The sequence below is a fragment of the Morone saxatilis genome, unplaced genomic scaffold (assembly GCF_004916995.1).
Source record: "Morone saxatilis isolate NCDOM2014 unplaced genomic scaffold, NCSU_SB_2.0 Contig11, whole genome shotgun sequence".
NCBI classification, from domain to species: domain Eukaryota; kingdom Metazoa; phylum Chordata; class Actinopteri; family Moronidae; genus Morone; species Morone saxatilis.
In genome coordinates, this window is record NW_023339663.1 from 4,003,555 (window position 1) to 4,024,891 (window position 21,337).

A 21,337-nucleotide genomic window follows, 5' to 3' on the forward strand; every position below is an offset into this window, starting at 1 on the left:
ATTGGCACCGAGATGCTGTTAAAACAACAGCTATATGCAACTTTCAACAAAAGTTAGCCCCCATTTAACATGGACGTCTAGATCAGCATTATAGAGAAACTGCCAATACAGTATTATTTGCATATTATTTTTCAGTAGAGACAGAAAAACCTGACACTGAATTGGATTAATTGAAATATGTATTAATTTCACTTAACAGTTTTCCTTGTTGTGGGTGGTAACATGAGCCTTTAAGTACATCTGCTGTGCTTCAGTAGATAATCTCACCAAGGATCTCGATGTTTATGAAGAGACAGAAAGTCTAGATGAACTGGACAACTCAATTTTGAAAAAAAATAAACTGAGATGCTGAATTTCTTCTTTTTTACATAGAGAGAGAGGGGGAGGACTTAAGATGCCTGTAAACCTCACTGCTCATCCAAAAACAATCTAAATTCTCCTTCTCTCCCTTTTCTCCTCATTGTTCGGCAACCTGTAATTTCAAATAATGTGTATTTTTTTTTTCCCCTTTAAGATTTTCCGGTTCTGGATCAGTGGATAGGCTTGCAGAATGCTGCTATTGTTTACAGTCTAATTTGAGAGGGTGGAACAGTGACCTGCATCCCAAAGCAGACATTACACCATCCCTGGTGTAGAACACACTTGCACAGGAGGAGCAGGCAGTGCACACTGTGTAACTGCCATAATCACTAAGCAGACGCTGTTGTTCTCGCCCTCACCAGTTTGTGTTGATGCAGGTAACCCGGACAACCTGACAATGTACACAAATTAGAGGCAGGCAGGAGAAGGGTATGATTAATGGTTCTCAATAAGGACAGGCCCCAGAGGAAAGAGGACTGGAGCAGCAGTGCTTATAAATCCCAGGATTCTCTGAGGCAAGGAGGAGGAGGTGGGAGGAGGAGAAGTCGATTCAGGAGCTGTGGAAGTGATGGGGGGATGCTCTATAAAACACGGAGGAGATGCAGAACCCCTTTCTTTGTGTCTGTGCTATTAAACAAATTCCTCATACAGAGCAAACTTATATTCTGCAGACTACAGTGTTTTCATACAGTTAATAAAATATGTTGCACTTTGTCGGCTGCAGTGTTGTTAATTTGTCCCGTGAGACTGGTAATCCTTTGAATAATCTCTGATGTGAGAAGTGAGAGCAACGTACCTATCTATTACAGAGAATTCCCATATCCTCCACTCACTGACTTTCCTTTGAAAAGCCTTTTTCTCACCTCCAAAATTGGAAGTTTATGTGGTCTAAACAGGGGGAACTTTACAGATTGGTGGTTGAGAATATTCTCCTGTATTCCGCCTGTAGTCCACTTTCAAAGATGTCCCGAATAAACACAGACATCTGTCGCTGTTGATGCCATGCGGTGACTGACTGGACGCACGAAAACACTATAAACTGATCTGGTTTTGCAGTGAGGAAACCCCTGCTCCTGTGTTGTGGACCGTTCCTCCGTTCCTCCACATCCAGGCGAAGTGAGAGAGGCGCACAGCGCCAGACGGACCTGAGCGGTTAGTGTGGATACGCAGCGGAGCGCACGACTGAGGACTCTGTACAGCGCAACTCCAACACAAATGGATATTTGCGTGGCTTTGTTATCCCTTTTCTTTTTTACCAAACCAGGTAAGTGTAAGTCTTGTAGCACTTTGTGATCGCACTGAGGAATTTTGTTGCGCTTCTTAACGTCTTTTACGCTCCTCAGTTTGCATCTTGCGCGCAAGCATGTCAGATTTCTTTTTTTGGTAGTGTCTCTGGCAGTTTGTAGAGTTAATATTTTGGAAACAACCAGGACGCAGATAAGGTAAAAGAGATGACACCTTTTACCTTAACGTGTGCGCACGGTGCACCTACAGCCCGTGGAGAACACAGGTGTTGGCTGCGGGCAGATACGGTGCATTTTAGTGGGCAGCGTTCGCAACACCCTGCGTTTAAATTAAAACTGCGTGACTTTTTCCACAACCAGCCATTTTTAACAGTGGAATGCACATAAGCAGTGAAGATGTCTGTTTGTGAAATGAATTAGGATTTAAGTTAAAAAAAATAACCCCCGTCCGGTTTAATCCTCAGAGCAGGCTGAACCATCACAGCCTTCACACCATCTAACCTTCATCTCTCTTCCTCAGTTTTGGGTTTCGGATCAGATCAAGACTACCAGATTGATATCATCAATGAACTTGACCTGGCAAATGCCACTTATGGAATTACCCAAGTGGCGGGGCTTCACAACACCAGCAAAGCCTTCCTTTTTCGAGGTAATAAACGCTGACAGTTTCTTCCACATTAGTCGCGCTGCTCAAGTTTAGAAATGTCTTTGTCTTCTCTGTCACACACACACACGCACGCACGCACGCACGCTCTTTGTTTCATTAGTTAGTGTGAGGAAAGCCACGCAGCGCCACACCTTTTGGTGTCACAGTATTAGCTGGGACGCTGAGGCAGAACACTCCGGGGAGCCTCCTCTCATAATTACTCCACATTTAATTTATCCCAGGCAGCAGATGCTCAGCCTCTTTCCGGACACACTTGAGCGCGCTGTGTGTGCAGGATTTCTACAACACTTCGGCTGTTTCCAATGACATCCACTGTTGTGTAATCCCAACAACTGGCGCTTAATAGATATCAGGTGTGTTGGAATCCTGAAGGGCACAACATGTGGCTTGAAGGTTTATAGCCTCAAAGAAAAAGAAAAAAACACTATACATGCATATAATTATAGATTAATGTCGAAGTCCTAACAGGGAGATAGGACGGTGATGAAGTACTGATCATATTAACCCTGTAGAGAGAAGATGTGTTGCCATTGTCAGAAGACAACTTTGCTTTGCCCACTTGCTTCTCTTCAGTCTGAAAAGGACTCAACAATATTTGGTTGGACTTGTTCCTTCTTCCTGTAGTGCCCTCAAGCAGAGACTGAATTGTTAGAGAGAGGAAAGAGTGGGATACAGTGAGAGAAAGAGAACGATACCCAGGCAACTGTATGAGAGAGAGAGAGAGAGGTTTTCTGTGAGTAGATGCTTGCTGTGTGCTTTTGTAGCTTTCTTTTATTAAGTTGAGTGTTTAGTGTATTTTTTTAATAGGTCAATATTCAAAGGCAATAGGTATGAGATTTACATTGAATTCTCACTGGAGAACTTTATTGACTCATTATGGCCCGATTCTGTTCCAAACTGCACAAAAGTACAATGTTGGGGAGAAACAGGGAGTCCTTTTTACTTTTCTGGCATGAAAATATTCAAATTCAAAGATACTGGCACAAACACCAGCGGCTTGAATCCCAAATAAGCAGCACTGGGTGTTGAGACTCATATCGGCAGAATGGAAGTGTTTGTGTGTGTGTCTGTGTGCGCGTCCATGCATATGGTTTTATTTTCTAGAGTGCTTGGCTCAATGTGCCACTGGCTCTGTATGAATGAAGGCAGGGCAGCTTGGCCGACTCTGCTGAGGTGAAGCTGTCCAAGATTCAAGGCTGGAGGCCATAAAGGATGCACAACCTCACTTTTTACTTGATAGGCCTATGCACACACACACACACACACACACACACTCCTACTCAAAGTTGCTCTCCTTATACGGTTTCCTGGCTCGCAGGGTTGAGGTGCAGCAGCCAGATAGTGTGGGAAACAGGAGGCTAATCCAGTGGGGAAAACTGGACCTGTGAGTGCTGGAGAGGATGCTTGTGTTGTGACCTATTTAACACTTTGCCCACCCTTGTGCTGCTTTCATGGCTCTGTAACCCAGATGGCTCTCAGAGCAACTGCAGCCAAAGTTTCAGTCAAAGCTGCAGCAGCTACCAGATTGTTTTAAAAAAGTGCAGATGTGGATGTTCTAATACATTACAGCAAAAAAACAGACCATGATTACCTGTCTAGTAGAAGCTGTGCTGGAGCCTCTGTGGCTGATTGGGTCAGTGATTATTCAAGATGATTTATGTATGGTGTATGCAATCATGTTGTGCACCAAGCTCAATACAATATTTCATCTGTTTGATTGTATAAATTGCGGAGGAAAATATTGTGATGTTGGTAAAATGGCTGGAAAAAAAGGGCAATGTGGTCGTTCTATTTGGTGTCGATAGCACTGAGAGAGAAAGCGGGGGCTCTGGCAGTGTCTTTGTCTTTGGCTGGACACTGCGACCAGTCTCTCCAGTCACCCAGTTAGGCAGTGATTTACAAACAACAGATGGTTAGATTTCAGCATCTCTTTTCTTACGCTTTTACCAGAATTATGCACCAGTGCAATTCATGAAAGCCAGGAAAGACAGACGAGTCTTATCTGGATGTGATCCAACCTTGTGATGAAAAGAACGAAAAATGCTAATAATCCCCCACTGTGTACTGATAGCGGGAAACAAAGCTAAGCTAATTGTTAAGATATTTGCATATTCGTTGTAGTTTGTACTTTTCATCAACAGGATTTACTTACATTGCGGGAACTTCTGTGACATATTGAATAAAGTTTATCCAGAAGGGTGCTGACCTAGTTTCTCATCGGAAACCCAGATTGTCAGCCTCATTACTCAGACCCCCCTCTGTCCCAATGTTGATTGAGATTTCAATCTAATGATGATTATCAGTTTGTATTTTGGTATCCCCCTGTGGATGCATGTTGGGTCTGTTGGTCAGTCAGTTTGGTCCCGAGTGAAGTATCTCAATTTCATATGGATGCTGGTGCTTTAATCACACGAGACTTTCCTCAGACTGCTAAAGGGGTCCTTAGTTGGAAATACATGTTTAACGTTTTATAAAATACCTGAACAGCTGTTGGATGGAATACCATGATATTTAGCGCAGACATTCTTGGTTCCCAGAGAATGTTACTCTGACTTTGTTCAGCTCAAAGCATTTAGCCAAAGAAGCTGTGTACAAGGTAAGGATTAGACTAGAGGTTTTTCGGGGTCCACTTGGTTCCTAATATTCTAGACCTGACAGGGACCTCAGGGGACCTGGATCCAAGCAGATTTGGGAGTCGAGATTAGCTCTGATCATGAGGTACGTCATATTCATCACAGGAGGAAAAATATGTTTTTGTCTCAAGAGCAGGAGTGTAAAATGTGAATTGTAGAGGCAAATGACATGTATTGCTTCTCCTTTCAACCGTGATTGCTCATTAATTGGTGCCACGTCATGCTGCTGCCAGTTTCGGTGTTCATCTCTATTTGAATGTGTGCTGGTTGACCTAATTTTGAATAGCATCTAATTATCCTCTGGTCTGTTTGAACACAGTCTGACTGTCCTTGGATTCCTTTCGAATCAGGTCTGTCTTTTTTTTTTTTTAAATGTATTTATGTAAATTATATTTGAATAGGTTTTTCATCGGAATGTTTCAGACGGACCAAAAGGTTCCAAGTCCTACAAAGTAGAGCTGTATAGCTGAATCTGAGATGTCCTAAAATGACCACTGTACAAAGGATAAACTATTCTGATTTAGTTAAGAACATGAGCTTTACCTTAATGCCACGCAGTATGAAGATAAATATCAAAGAAAATCAAAGTTCTATCTTAATTCCTCAGTTTTCTCAATACATTTTCCAACAATATACTCACATTGGCTTTATATTCTAGTTTTATGTGAGATTGCTCTGTCATAACATTCCAACTATTTGAAACCATTGCTTCAAGATTTTTTACAATTAGACTAACGTTTCATGTTGCCTCTATCATAAAAGTTTATCATTTATTGGTTATTTGAATTATATGAACACTGAAAGGATGGGACATGAACATGACATGTAAGAGCCCCAGTTATCTGTGAACCTGTTTGGTCAGTATAGATCCCTCTGTTGCTCACTGAATCTCCTACCAAAAATCATTAACGTTAAACAGTTAAATGGTAACAACAAATGCAGCCTTGATCCTGATATCCCTGAGATCTATAAACACGCCTCCTGTCAGCCTTTTAGGCCAATAATTCTTAACACATAACAACTCTGCAGTTTGGTCTTAGGACTTAAATGGTCCTTAATTAATGTTTAATCAACCTTCCTGTCGATTTTAGTCTAAACATTTTTCCCCAACCTCATTTAAAGCAGAAATCCACACCGGAATACCTCGCCACTGTCCAATAAAGAGCTAGAGCATTCCCATCCTTTGTTTTAACTGGCCAAATCCAGCATCTAATGTATACAACAAGACATTTCCAGCAAACTACAATTTGAATTTTATTTGCAGATCAAAATGTCTAAAAAGTCAGCTGTCAGATTTTCTGATGCTGCATTCTGATGCTCCTTCTCCATGTGGGTGGAATACCTGCGGTGTGCGGCACTGTCTTTCATCAGTGTTGGCACTGTAAAAAAGGCATTGCTTGCCTTGATGGTGTGTCAGGGGTTTGGAGGTTTGTCCAAGCTGCAATTAGCTTCTTTTTTTTTTTTTGCATATCTGTCTCACAAAATGTAAAACTGACCTGCAGACAAAAAAAGAACTGAGAAAGTGTCCAAATCTAGACGAAGAACAGCTTGTATCGAACAGAGTCAGCGGGTTGTCACTCTATGAATAAGTCAGCAAATCCTGCTTTATGAGAAAAGCCTACCAGTTAAACAGCATTTACTAAACTACTAAAAGCTGACGCTAACCTTTTTTGAAATGGTGCTTTCTCTGGCAATAGGGACTTGTACTAAAGCAATCAAAATACAGTATTAGTTTGTCTAATCTGATTCTGGTTCCACTGGCCATCCTGGTCAAATATAATGCTGCTAGGTTATTATCCCAATTATGAGGCACATGCTCCAGCTTTGGTATCATTTATTGACCTGGTTATTGAAATCAGAATTCACCGGGCTGGCTGCAGTGAACTTGTGACCTGGTGGAATACTAAAAAAGTCAGTTGATATTACTTTAACTGTCCTCCGCTGACAATGCAAACTGGTGAATGTAAAGTTACACTTCCAATTTTAGTACAAATTTAAAGATGCATGCAACTGCTTTTTAGATTTTCCATTATTCCACACAGAGTACATTGGTAATACAGAGGTCATCGCTGAGGTCTCCTATCCAGCATCTTTTCTGGATCAGTTCAGAAATGGTTGCGGCTGCCTCTTCTATAAAACACTACTTGTTGTAAGGAAAAGTATGTATTGTGAAAGCTGAAATAGGTGTGTAATGAACAGAAAAATCGGCGACTTTGAAATCACTCAATTTCTGCAATTTCTCACGGCTGAAAAGAAAAATGTAATGTTTCAAACAAGGGGTCTACAGTGCAGCCAGCACTTTATTAACAGCAGAAAACAGACAGTAACCAGCTGCTGTACCACCACCCTGTCCTTCAAAACCATTACCAGAACTACAGGAGGTAGGCAACATATTTCGAACACTCTAAATTTCAATTACGAGCACTGCCACAAAGGTGAGCTACGTCAGGGTGAATGCCACTGAACCCAGTTCTGTTTGTCACACACAAGATATGTGTTTTTTTTAAGCTAACTTAATTCAACAAACAGAGCAACAAAGAGGCTAGATAATCCTGTATGAGTGACTGAGCTCACCTCTAAGTTCTATAAATTTTTTTGTTAACCAATCAAACAGAAGTAAATTTTTCAGGCGTTAATTCCAATTTTGTTAATGACAGTAACGTCTTTTTTTATTACTACACACAAAAACTGCTTTAAAAAAAACCCAAGTGTCTTCAGTTTTGAAAGTTAGTCAATCGCACATCCATAATTAAGGCTACAGGAATAAATATTAATACATACTGAATTATTTCTGTGCATTTCGGGAGTCTTTGTTGTACACCTGACATTTCCTCAGAGCTCTGACTGGGATATCTGTCAATCATAATGAAGCTCTGGTAGCCAATCAGCTGGCCAGGCCACCCGGTATTACTCTAGTGTCTATTGGGCTATTGAGAATTTACAGCAGCAGCATGGTACATGTTGGATTCAATCAAAATAAACTACAGTGTGTGGGTTGTGTCCAGTGAACCGTGACTGGTTTATGGGTTTTTAATAGTTTTTCAAAAACAATTTAGGTCTATGGCACAAAGGCTTGTGGTTATATCCTAATTTGGCCACATGGACAAGAAGAATTCATTCTATTAAAAGGTCATCTCAAACATCAGCAGTACACATCAGGTTTTGCTGTCAGTCCCTGCACCAATTATACAGGATAGAAGTCAGCTGTAGAAAAACAGACACACCAACTTCTACATTCACAGGATCAGGAAATAGACCTAAAACCATGTTGGGTTTTGAGTAAGAGGCAATTGTCACTTTTTCTCAGCAAGCTAACAGTATGATAACTGCAATATCCGGTCTTCACTTCTTCCAGAAGAGAATGCAACAGGTTCTCACCACTTCTCTTTCATTTGTCAAAAGGGGACTGGGAATGATACAATAGGAAATCTCAACATGAAATATAAATGGATGAAATAGGTAAAGAGTAAGAGTAGTTAAGAGTCTACACCAAAACTCTAAATCACATGACAGCAGAAGAGGATCACAGGTAGAACTTTGTACATAGATTACACATGCAGGTAAAAGTTCTTTGCAACAATTCATCAGTCTGAACTACAGAAGTGTTTAGAATTGTAATAATGATTGTTTCTAAATGCAGATGGGAAAAAAGGATTCCCTAAAGTTTTTAAGCCTGAATTGTGTTAGGGCATGGCGATTACAGCTGATTACAATGATTACTGTCCCCAAATATGCTGAACAGAAGAGCTCCTAATTATGTGTAATGGTGTATGTTTTCATCTCTGTCAACCGAACCCAAACACAAGGGAGTGTGTAGTTACAACACTGATCTGATGCCTCACCAGATGCTGTGTGTGTGTGGAGCAGCTCACTGGGCCTAGCTTTCATGTGTTACAGGGCTATTCTACCACAGTTTTAGTCTAATAATTCAGCACTAATTGGCTATCACGTTACTGATTAGTTAAAAAAACAGTTGCTGCCTCCAAACTTGGAGACGAGTGAAAATGATAGACATCTCGCCTTTGCCCCAGTGAGTCAGGACTTGGATACAAAACAGGATCCCACTGAGTCTAGATACTAGTAGTGGTGGGTGAAATACAGCAGGTGGCTGATGAAAACTTTCAGTTGAACCTCTCTGTCATTGTGCTGATGGGGAGGTGGTGGGTTCCGTAACAGTAAGTCTGAAAGACAGAATGACAGGATTGCAATTATATTTAAAGAACAGCACCCAGGGACCGATAGGGTTGAGGAACATGGGCAGAAAGATCATTGGTCAGATAAGGTGATGTCGGAATTGTGAATCTAGGGATTTTGACAGTGTGACTGAGAAAAGTTAACAGTTCATTTTAATGTTTTCTAACTGTGTGTTTTTCCTGAACCAAAGTGTATTACAATTACCATATCTTAATTATAGTTTATTTGTCCACAACCCTTCCCTACATTAACCATACTGTAGTTGACATGCATAGATAGTGTACAAAGGAAATACAGATGGTTGACACATTAAAGGAACATCTGCATAATTGAAGAAACATATATGCAGATGCTTCCATACAGCGTGCTGGGGTCACTGAATAAATTGTTGTTGAGTATGAAAATTATGATAATCATATACTATGGCCTTGGCGGTCACTGGATATTAACCAAATTGAATGCTTATGGGAGATTTTGCACCAATGTTTAAGGCAGCAGTCTCTGCCATCATCATCAAAAACACTAAATAAAGGAAAATATATTTTAATGGAATTGTTTGTTCCTCCAGTAGAGGTCAGATACTGGCAGCAAAATGTTGTATATGTGTCTCATAGACATGGAAGTTAAGGAAAATGAACGGCCTCATGAAAAATAGTAATCAGCACCACAGCAGAGTGGACAGCTCCACTTCAGGCTTACTACTGTAGCCCTGTATTCACGGTCTCTAGCCTGTCACGAGGCTGTAGCTCGCTGGGTGTACTGCGTGTACTTAGCTCCAACTGGGCAGTTTTCTGATGGAGCAATTATACTACACACAAGGAAGTAGTTTATTCCCTGTTGCACAGTTTGTATCCTGACTAAAGTATAGTTTTGTCTTCAGTCTTTTTTACCTTGTGATATGCATTGTTGAAACTGCTTTAATACCCCAGTGATGCCGGAGCTGGCAAGACTGATTGCCATTGTGGTTCTGTATCTGCGCTGGATGCGATCCCAACTCCTCTTGTGATGCAGATTAGTAAAGAACTCTGGGCTTCTGTTGCTGTGGGCATTTGAACAAGCGTAACTGGCTCTCGCCTGGTTGTCGCCCACATTGCGTCAGAGGACATTTGCATAAAGTTGGGATTTTCAAGTGCTGCTGGGCCCTGAAGCTCAGCGGGTGGTGCCTGGCTAGGCTGCAAAGCCAGGTCCCATTCACAATGAATAGCAGCCTATTACGGTCCCAGATTTTGAGTCTGTATATGTGTGGATGGCCCATAATGATGTACCCTATCAAAACAATTGAAACAAACATGATACAGAATGACACTGGCACCAGCTGATGCATTTGATTCTGTTCACTCTTGCTTTACCTGGACTGTGCTTGTAAAATAATCCCCCGTATCTGTAGAGAGTGTCTGTGTCATGCGGAGCATGTGCGACAGTCACTGGACTGAACAGGAGGTGCCCCGTCAGGTCGGGAGAAACACGTTTTCAGAACTTTGGCATTGACTTAGTACTGAAGTATCGGTACTTGTTACATACTTAATAGCAACTTTAATCGTGTAGCACCTGTCAAGCAGTGTTGCAGCCAAAATGTCTCCATATAAAGGTTTTAAAATTAAGAAGAAAGTAAGTTCTTCAGTCTGTCGGTATCACCTACTGTATATGAAAACTGAAAAACACTACTGTGGAAACTGGGTAGTCCTGCTGTTGGTTGGGTCGTACAGTTGAATGAATTTCTGCTCCTAACAGGCTTGGGCCGACCTTGTGAAAAATCCACTATCTAAGACTTTCAAATCAGCTGCTGAACATTGCTCAATTTCTGTGCTGTGAAGGAAATCAAATCTGGAATCCAAATAATAAACCCATTTACTGTTAGAGCTGCAGCTTTGTGCCTAGTTTGGCTTAATTTTAATCATCTTCCATGAGTCACAGTTCAATTTCACTACCAGTTTTCTCTTAATAGATTTAATAGTGTTTTAACCTCCTTCAAATCTTCTGCTGACAGATTTCTTGTCAACCCAGAGCTACTGTATATAAATCAATATGAACACTCAGTGGCCCATTTTGGTACCAACAGGGATTTAATCCATTGACTGCTGCAGTGATGGAGTTCATGATTGAATTGATGGCTAGTTATATTGGTCTCTCCACACATAGACTTTCTTGACAGTTAATCAAAAGACAAATGCCTTGAACCAAAATGTTTAGCCTTTATGTCTTTTTAGTATTCCAGATTTACCCTCGGGGTAACCAAGGAGGGTAGAAGGTTAAGAAGACGGGCCTATAAATCCCCGTGTCACCCCAGGTTTCCTTTCTTTGGAGCATATCAGCGCTGTGCATGTTACTCCTGTTTTAGAAAGTCAAAATATGCCAATGAAATGTTATCATGTTTGTGTCAGACGATTGGCCAGGCAGAAGGCTTGGCTCCACTCAAACAGATCTGTCTGTTCTCTCATGGTGGAGATGAGACTAAGCTGCATGTAACAAAATGTAAAAGGAAAATGGCAAATTAAAGAGCTGAATTTAGCTCCCAAATTGCAAATGCTGCAGTGAAATTAGACAGCAAGTGGTTTAGGAAGGAGGAATAGGTGATGACACATTTTAGAAGTCCTGGTAAACACAAACACAGCAGCAGCACAATGTGACCCAAAGAATTTTTCTAGTTTCGTTGCAGGCTGCACCATTCCTGTAGGTTTGGAGTGAATTGGCCATAAGCTGTGAGGTTTCTGTGAGGTTTCAGTGAGGTCTCATTCTATCCTGCATCCCTGTTGTAGCTATTTATACCTCCCCCCCTCTGACTGCAGAGCGAGGCTGGGTTGCATATGTCACAGATATTACAGAGAAAGCCCCATGCAGGCAGGCCCAAGAGGATGTGGGCAGTTCACAGGCTGCGAGCAGCTAAGCCAGGCTACGACTCTAAAGTCTACGGCGCACAATCCCAGCCTCTGAATCCAGTGGAGGCTATCAAACCTTTCATCTTTTATGTATAAGCTTCCTGGCTGTCCTACTGCTGGAGGAGGCGAGACACTGGTCCCACCTCACAGGAACCTCTGTGGAATTATTCCATTTGAATTATTCATCGTACATGAGGGCGATATCTTTTAAAGGGACAGACGTGTCTCTATTTCCCCCCCCCCCTGCTGTCAAATTAAAGGTGGCATAGAGGACCAATGGCAGGACACAAGTGCCTTCAGCTGGATGTGGGAAACATGATCTCATCTGGCACACCCAGGCCTAAAATCCATATAATTACTCCAGATCATCATGGTCTCGTGGGACCAGGATCAATAGCAAGGATTTACTGTAAAAGATCTATTCCTGGCATTGAAGCCCTACAATGAAGCTGCCTTCTGCAGTTTTGGACCCAAATTGTGGAATCTTTCCCTTTATTACCATCTGTCGAGGGTTTTAAAGCCCTTTAGTGTTTGAACGTATGTTGATATCTTGTGCATTTCAGGGAGAAATGTCTTGGGATGAATTACCACGCAATTTGGTGCAGACATCCATGGTCTTAGTGAGCTTCAGTGATCCTCTTGACTATTTGTTGTTTTTTACAACACCCTCGCCTCACCCTCCCTTTCAAAGCATGTAGGAGAAAACTTGCAAAAAATGCAAAAGGCCCTAGAACCAGTGTTTGGTTAGTCTGCTCTGGGCTTTAACATGGCAACCTCTGTGGAAGAGGCTATAAAAACGTCTAATTCTAAGATAATGAAAACAAAATGATTTATATTTTCAGGTTATTATAGACTAATGAAAACACAGATGTGGATATTATATTAAATTTCTGTTAATAGAGCCTTCTAAATGTTACACACTGGACCTTTAGCATTCTAAAACTACTGAATTAGTGATAAATAATACATGAACAGTAAAAGAACTGTTCATTCAAGGTAGAAGATATGTCTTTGCAGAACCATTGAAGAGTTGAAGCACACCTGTACATTTGCTACAGAAAAGCATTTGAAATAATTTGCAAAATGGACTGCTGTTTCTTTTAAATTGTTTTCAGTTGCTTTTCCCTAATTTAAAACACTGAGCAGCATTTTCTGTATGAAAGGTACTATACAATATACGTGCATTATTTATTTTGATCTAGTATGTATCTTTTTAAGATCAGTAAATGGACATATTGTATGTTTTAAAATTGCACTTCTATCCAAAGTTTGTCCTAATCACTGTAAGACATACAGAAATGTAAAGTCTGATTCATCCTGCTCATCCTGGTGTGCAGCACACACATACACACACACAGTAAATAGTTACAGCTTTAATAATAACAGCACATATTGCAGCTCCCTACAGAGTTCACTGCACAGAAGGAAGCTGGATTGCAGGCTCCTTTTAACGATTCTTCTATTCTATTTTTATGACTTTGACAACAGCGAACTGTGCTGTTTTGTTTATATTTTGCAGCGCTCTCAGATTTTTCTCTCATGAACAATGCAAGTTTGAAATTGACCGTCTGGAAAATAGTTGCAATGGTGCATTATCAAACACTCAAAGCTCCCTCTAAAGTCTGTCTCATTATCACACACAGAGAAATGTCATCGACAATAGGACACGCTCATCTTTAAATCCTCAGCTGCATGACTGGAAACTGGCACAGTAACCTCAGTGCAGAGCAATTAAACTCTGTCTATTTATTACAAACTGTTCGTGGAGGGTGCAAGAATGAGCCTTCAGCCCTTGCTATCTCCATCAGAAACCTGATATAATTAGCCCTGTTTTGTCCTGCCTGGAGCCATTGTCTTTGTTTTGATGGTATCACAGTCACACTGTAATTGCGTTCACTTTCACTCTGGTGGCTTTATAACCTATAATAGATTGGAATTGGAATTTGTTCAGTTACGACTAATTACAGCTAATGACATTTTCGTACCACTTGGACATGATGTAGGAGATGCATTTTGTAATAGCGGCCAAAATTAAACATCCAAGAGGGAATTTTGAACATTTTACATTAGCCATTTGAATTTGCTGTTGCATTGTTGTGTGTTTACTGATCAATCCTAAGAAACGTTAATCAGATTTTTTGTAATGAACATTATGTACTGTACAGTATTAATCATTACCTGACCCTAAATAAATAAATAAATATATATATATATATATATATATATATATACTAATTAATTAAAAGCTTAATTAAAGTCATTATTAAACATTTTATTATAATTATTTTATTTATAAAGCTATTATAAATAATATTATTTTTTAAATTTTTTTGAGTAAGCAGAGAGATGGCCTTCTTTTTTAAGTAAAAAGGAAAACAGAGGAAAAGCATTTGGGATTTAGCCAGGCACTGGGTTCAACCTCCCAACAATGGGTTTTCATGGTACTTCATGATTAAGCTGTTTTTTCAACAACCAAAACAAGCTGGTTTACCAAGGAACAGAACAACTGACACCATCATGGCTGCGCGTTGCAGGTATTTTATCGCACCACAAGACGCAGCCGTGGCAGCTTTAAGGAAAAAGGTGTTACTGACAACCTTTAAACTCAAGCTAAAGCCTGTAACATGCTGGAGCAAACACTGAGCATATCTCTGTTGCCATGTGAACACATGCCAGACCAATCTGGCAGATTTTCATGTTTAAAGTGCAAATCAAACTGCACATGCCTTTTGGGCCTGAAAAAGTTTCACCACTGCTGGGTCTTATTAAACAGTTTCAAACAAGAAGGAGGTGCTCATACCTCACACTTTTTTCTGTTTCCATTACAGTGAGGTTGACAGGTGTGGATTTGGGTGACATTACCTAACATTTACTGGTTGTCAGACTTATGCAGAATCTTTTTATGCTCCATGGTGTCCATGATAGTCACGGTGTCATTCTGAGCTTACAAGGGTGTTTATGTGTGCATATGTATGTTTTTTGTGGTGGGTGCTGTTTAGGATGCCTTTTAAAAAAAACTTTTGCCTCAAGCTATTGCCCTCAGAAAAACAAGACAACAATTCCGTGTAACAGTTTGTAAACCCTTGCACTATAAGATAGCTTGTGTGCAGACTTGAAATTTAGTCCTGAGACCTGGAGGTACTAAAGAAATTCTCTAGGAGTGTCCAAAATGGAAAGGGTTTATCCTCTGGTGAGCATGAATGTGCCCTAATGTCATTAGAGCCAGAGTGAGCTTATAATTTCCCAATAATAAATGAGTGCAAAGATTATCACTGTTTCTCTTTGCTTCCCTGTCTTCTGTTTGTCTCCATCATATCAGCATCTCTGAGATGTCAGAGACGATAGAATCTGTTGTAACTTATTGAAAGCATTACCCATGGTATCGTTCTAAGAAAGTCAGGGCTGATATTTTTTGGCCAGCTTGTAGACTCAGCTGCTAGTGAGCTGTGATGTAACATTTAAAGCACATAGACTGGGCTGGTAGAAAAAGTCCAATATAGACCAGCATTGCTGATATATATCTACAGGTTTAGACTGGATATAAGAACAAAGGTGATGATGACAAAAGTTTCGAAGAAGCACTGAGAACTCATTTTGTTTTAGATCATTTTTTTGTTTTATAAATAAATGTATTTAGATTTTTCATGTATCCTTCAGAGGTGCAAAGTAACTTCATTTATGGAAGTTCTGTACTTAAAGTGAAACTGATCTACTTAGATCACCAAGCACACACCCCCTGTAGACATGAAAGGTGGAATTAAAGGTCTATATATTTACTGGTATATTTACTTTCTTAATGTCAAACAGGATCCTGCTGAAACAGGATGACGAGGCAGAACATAACACAGTGAGCAACACTCAAACCACTGCCATAGCAAGTGCAGAGAAAATCATGGTTTAATTACTGTGTTGTGATAGCTTTATTGTTTTTAATTATGCCTACCAGTGCAGCATGAGGTAAAGTTGTTTCAGGAAGTAATGCTTTTACATGATATTCAGGTCCCCATTTCAAAAAAGGTTTGTGGTTTGCAGACGCTGTGGTAAGCTTGAAGTCATGGCAGGTACAATGGATTCCAGCGGTGACCAATTTCCACAGCCAAGGACAAACAATATATCCACAGACATTTGTTCTTGTCCTGGAGTTACGCTCAGAATTAACACTGAGTAGTGACAGCTCATATGACCTGCTGCCAGTGAAAGTGACAGTCACCTGCAGCCAAAAATGAGACGCTGCTATCTAAATATTTTGTACACTTCTATCCACTAATAAGAGAGAGGGAGAGGAAAGAGAGATAACAGATTCATTAGTGTCGGAGTTTAGCTAATCAGTCTATTTTGCCAACCTGTGTGTGTGTGTGTGTGTACCTGGAGTCACTCACTGGAGCAAACAAATCATTTTTCACATTCACACTAATCTTCACTTGGATATGCAGCGAGATTGTTCGCACCTGAGGCTATTGTAAAGGAGAGCAGTAGCACTAGCCGGCTGAGGTGAGCGAAACACATTAGGCCCCAGTAGGCTGAGGACATCTCTATCATTCAATATAAACTTTCCAGGTATACCATCATATTTGTTCATTTATCTTGATAAATTGTTGAATCTAGGAAGTTTAGGAGTATTTTCTCTTGTGGTTTACCAAATGCCCCTACATGGAACTTTAATTTTGTGTTGATCTTGGGGTCCCCTGTGGAAAAGCTGTAGTGTTATTAACGCCTTGTTTTGACAGGGGACTGAGTCGGACCAAAACCGACCTGGTGGCAGGCATTAAGAATAACTGTAGATATAGCTAATCATCTTGCTGACTGTTGAGACTGCTCATAACCAGTAAAACACTCCTTGTAGTAATTTAAGTAAAGTATTTCAGTACCTCCTTTCTTTGTTTGCAGTAACGCCAGTTTGCAGCCACTGGAAAGTCTTTACATAGCATGTTTACTTAATTTGCAAAGATGCTACCAGCCAATTACCTTCCACTATATCAGTCTTTTATTCATGAGTCATTTTCCTGGAACATCATTTGCAAGAGAAATGCTGAACAAACTTGAATGTCATGCAGGTAAACCTGACTGGATGAACAGATGTTAGTTCTGACGTTTTGTCTGGTTGTTAAATATTGCTATGGATGTGCATCTGTATATCTTAGAAACATCAGCATCTTCTGATGTTATAAGTTAACTTAGAAGCATTCTTAATTTCCAAGAAGACAATTGTTTTTTTTATCCTGAATCCATTCAATTCTAAACTCTATATATTAATATAAGTAAGAACATCACCTTTATTCTGGGACAGCATATGTGAAATTATGAAAATCATGCTGTACCTTTACTTAACAGAAACAACAATTCAGATTTACAGAAACTTTGTCTGATAAAGGGACTGGAATTAATGTTCCAAATTTGTAACTGTAAAGAGAATCTTAGACATGATTTGTGTGACTAAAGTTGGATAGATGATACATTTTGGCTATAGCTGTAATTTCATGTCAACATTAGAACTTCGAAAGTGTTCAACTAATGGTTAGATTTAGAAGAAATCTCAAAGGAATGTGGCATTTTCTGCTGAGTGCTTTCAGTCTGTCTGAAACATTTGTGGAGGACAAAGTGTTTGTCACTTGTTTAGTGGTACTTGAAAGAAATTCTGAGACTTTACTGGCTGGTCAGAACCAACACAATTGTTCAAAGCAGCACGGATACTATACTCTACCTGCTACAGTGTTTTAAGCTTCAGCACTCGGAAAGAGCAAACATAAAACTCTCCAGTGAAGGATCAAAGGACGCTGCATTTAAAAATAAAAAATGTGAGCGCTGTCTGCATCACAAGGCGAGCCGTCATTTTGTTTTAGTCAGGGTTAGAGGAGGAAGAGGCATAGCAAAATACAGTTAGAGATGCTGCTGCTCTTCTTGACTACAAGCTTTTCATGTCTTACAGTTGTGTCTCTGAGGCAAGACAGAAAGCTGGAAAGTGAGAGGGGCTTTGATGGAAACAGTGGGGGCTTATTCAGTCCTGTTGCTAAATGAATTTTGCTTGTTGTTTGCTCCCTAAGCAGCCTTCCCACCTAAAAGTATGAATATGTAAGAAAGGTATAGGCTTATTTACTTAGCTTACAGCTTAAAGTGAACAGCAACATTTCTGGTTCATATGAATTAATGTGATTCTTAAAAGATTTACAAGGCGGAAATCTGTATTAATAATAATAATAATAATACATTTTATTTAAAAAGTGTTTCTGAATACTCAAAGACATTACAAATAATAAAAGAAGAATACAAGAACATCAATTAGTATTCAGTTAACCTTAGTGGTTAGCAGTGTCGCCTATATACACACACACATTAATCCTTGGGGAGAAATGCGCCACTCAAGTGCTTGTGTTTGCCACTGACAGGCTCAGATTGTTACTCTGTCTGACAACATTAAGGAAATGATCCCTACAGAGATAGACCTTTTGTTTAACCAGAAACAGGTGTAATATTGTTTCCGCTCGCCACAAGACTTCATGGACAAAAGCGGTAATTTTACCTCACATATCATTGTAACTCTTTCTCTGAAAATAAATCTTTAATTCACTGAAATCTTTACATAGCAAATAGTTATTTGCTGCTATTCTAATGTTAATGCTGTTCTAATGTCTAAGGTTTCAGATATAATCTATAAGAATCCTCTGCCATGGACCAAAGCATTGGCTTCACTGTGGATGATGCACTGTGGCTCAAAATATTTAGGATTGGTCAAATGCTGAGGATGAAGTCCCCCTTGTGGTCTAAATCCCATTTATACAGGTTTTTATTTCTGCAAGTCTGATGATTTTAATATTTCATGCTCCGGTCAGTGATTTTAATCCTGTTTAGAGAGCATATGTGAAGTGATTTTTCTCCACCTACACTGGAATTAATTATAGTCTGAAATACCTACTCTTTTTCCGTGTACTTGTTGATCAATTGGGAGCTGGATTTCCACTTGGTTTCATCAGCTCAGTGTGCACTTGGAGTTCTATGGGACAATGAATAAATCAGAAAAGCTTTTGGCTAATCTGATGCATGCAAATCTGTAAACACGCCAACACGTATTAAATGCTATCGCCTCATAGCCAACAGCCTTCTTCCTACTGTAAAAAGCCTAAGAGTCATTTAACTATTTGAAAGTATCCGTCCAAATAATTAATGGTAAAAAAACAAAACTAAGTATTGATGATAATGTAAATTTAAATGTACATTTTGTATAAGATACTGGTGACAAGTGACTTGTCAATTATAATCACATTTCTGTTATACAGCAATGGTTGAAATGTTGAATGTATGATGCAATGATGGTCTTGAGTCAATAAAATGATCTGAAACTGAAAGTGGTCAAAGTGCTTCTCCAATCAAAATCTGTCAACAGAACACATGTGGACATGGAACACATGTTGCTGCTCAGTTGTCAATATAATTCAGTTTTTTCCCCCACCCACTCAGTTACTGAGGAGTAGTGTAGAGCTGCAAGGAACAATTATTGTAATTCCACTGATCTTGTCTTCTTCTCTCTATCTATTGATTACTTTTTCTGTTAGCGATTCATTTGGGGTGAGAAATGCCAGAAAAAAGTAAAAAAAAAAACCCAGCATGGTGACATTTTCCAATGGTTTGTTTTGTCCAAAGCCCAAAGTTAGTCAGTTGGCAATGATCCGATTTGATGTCCAGAGGGAAAACACATGTTGCAAATTAAGTTAAAAGAAACAAGATAAAGAGTTACAAAACAATTAATGAAATTTGTTTTTTAAAAAGCAGAGAAATGCAGCCAACTGTGCTGTTTGAGAAGCTGGAACCTACAATTTTAGGGTATTTTTGCCCAATAAATGACTTAAATGATTATTAGTAATTAGTCAAGCATAGATTTGTGTTGATCAGCTAATTAATATATCAACTAATTCTTTCAGCAAAAACTTCTTCTCCCAGTACCCACCTCCCCCTGGAATATTAAACCCTCCTGAATGGAGCCTAATAAAATACAACAACATAACTTTAATATGAGCAAGATATGTAGTAGGGATGTAACTATACCAGAAATGTAGTAGTTTATACCAATAGCAGTGAAATTCCACAATTCTCAATACCAATTTGATACCACAGCACACACACACACACACACACACACCAGGTTGCACCACCTCTTTCTGTTTCTGCAGAACACTGTTTATGTCTCCGTTGACTTTCTTCAGCAGTACCTTTTTAAAGATAACAGCAGGTGAACTGCTTGTTGAGGTGGCGTGTTGTTAATGACATTGCCGATCAAAACGAATGTGGTACCGAATGACGTCGGCACCAGCTGGTGTGTCTGTCTCTGTGTTTTCACCGCAGATCGGGTGCAACTGTCACTAGACTGCTTTGGAGGTGCCCCATCAGGTCGGGAGGAATCAAACAGAAAAGAAAATTCTACGTTACTGTAGAAAAACGAGTACCGTCACGTTTTCAGAACATTGGCATCGACTTGGTATCGGAGCATCGGTTCTCATGTCCTTAATATGTAGTACCTGCCAGCCTCATTCCAGCAGTTTATTAACACTAAAGCTTTAACTTGACAATGTCAAATGACTAAGTGCTGCTAATGTGTCACAGTGACAGTACCTCCAGAGAATGGAAACTGCACCAAACACTGCCTCACACACACACACAAGGGAGGAAGGCCACAGAGATTTTTCAAGCTTGTGTTATGCTCAGCTCGCATCTCCGTGCTTGAGAGAGGATAGCGTTTGTCATGAAGACAGGGGAAACATCTGGAGTGCCATTTGTTTTAATAATTCATCGTTTCTGACTTAACTTGACTTGACTGAATCAACCCCAACACAGTTTGAGTCACTAAACCCGGTAGCTTCCTCTCCAAACGGAGTCCCGTGTGAAAAATCTGTTGCTGACATGTGTTGAGAGTACACATAGAGATATTGTTCCACACGCAGCAGCTAGTTTGCATTTCCAGTCGACTGTATTTGATGGGTTGCCTCCTTTCTGCTCTGCCTGTGTGAATTGATGCTCCATTTGCTCAGATAAGAGAGGGAGGGAATGGTTCGTGTTGTTTGTCTTGCCATGTCTTTCCTTTTTTGTAGAAGTATTAGTGTATTTCTTCACCAGCAGGGGTGTAATAGTTTCTGATACTGACGCAGCTGCTAGTAGGGCTGCACGATATGGAGAAATTTGCAGTGTATGATACATTTCCTGGATGCTCTGATGGCATATGACATCAATATGACATGACATTTTAAAAGTTTAAAAGTAGTATAGCTAATTTGTTAATTATCTTCAATTCAATTCAATTCAATTTTATTTGTATAGCGCCAATTCATAACAGAAGTTATCTCAGGACACTTTTTCAAATAGAGCAGGTCTAGACCG

The 21,337-nt window shown here is 39.9% G+C and overlaps 1 protein-coding gene across 1 annotated transcript in view; it reads left to right on the top strand.

The window, feature by feature from the left end:
• The first annotated feature begins 1,535 nt into the window (after positions 1-1,535).
• LOC118321287 (protein kinase C-binding protein NELL1-like) overlaps positions 1,536-21,337 on the top strand; it is a 247,958-nt gene continuing 228,156 nt past the window's right edge. The window contains exons 1-2 of the mRNA XM_035652555.1: positions 1,536-1,624; positions 2,125-2,253. Coding sequence (XP_035508448.1) covers positions 1,576-1,624; positions 2,125-2,253 — 178 coding nt within the window. The 5' untranslated portion in view covers positions 1,536-1,575. The remainder of the gene's footprint in view (positions 1,625-2,124; positions 2,254-21,337) is intronic.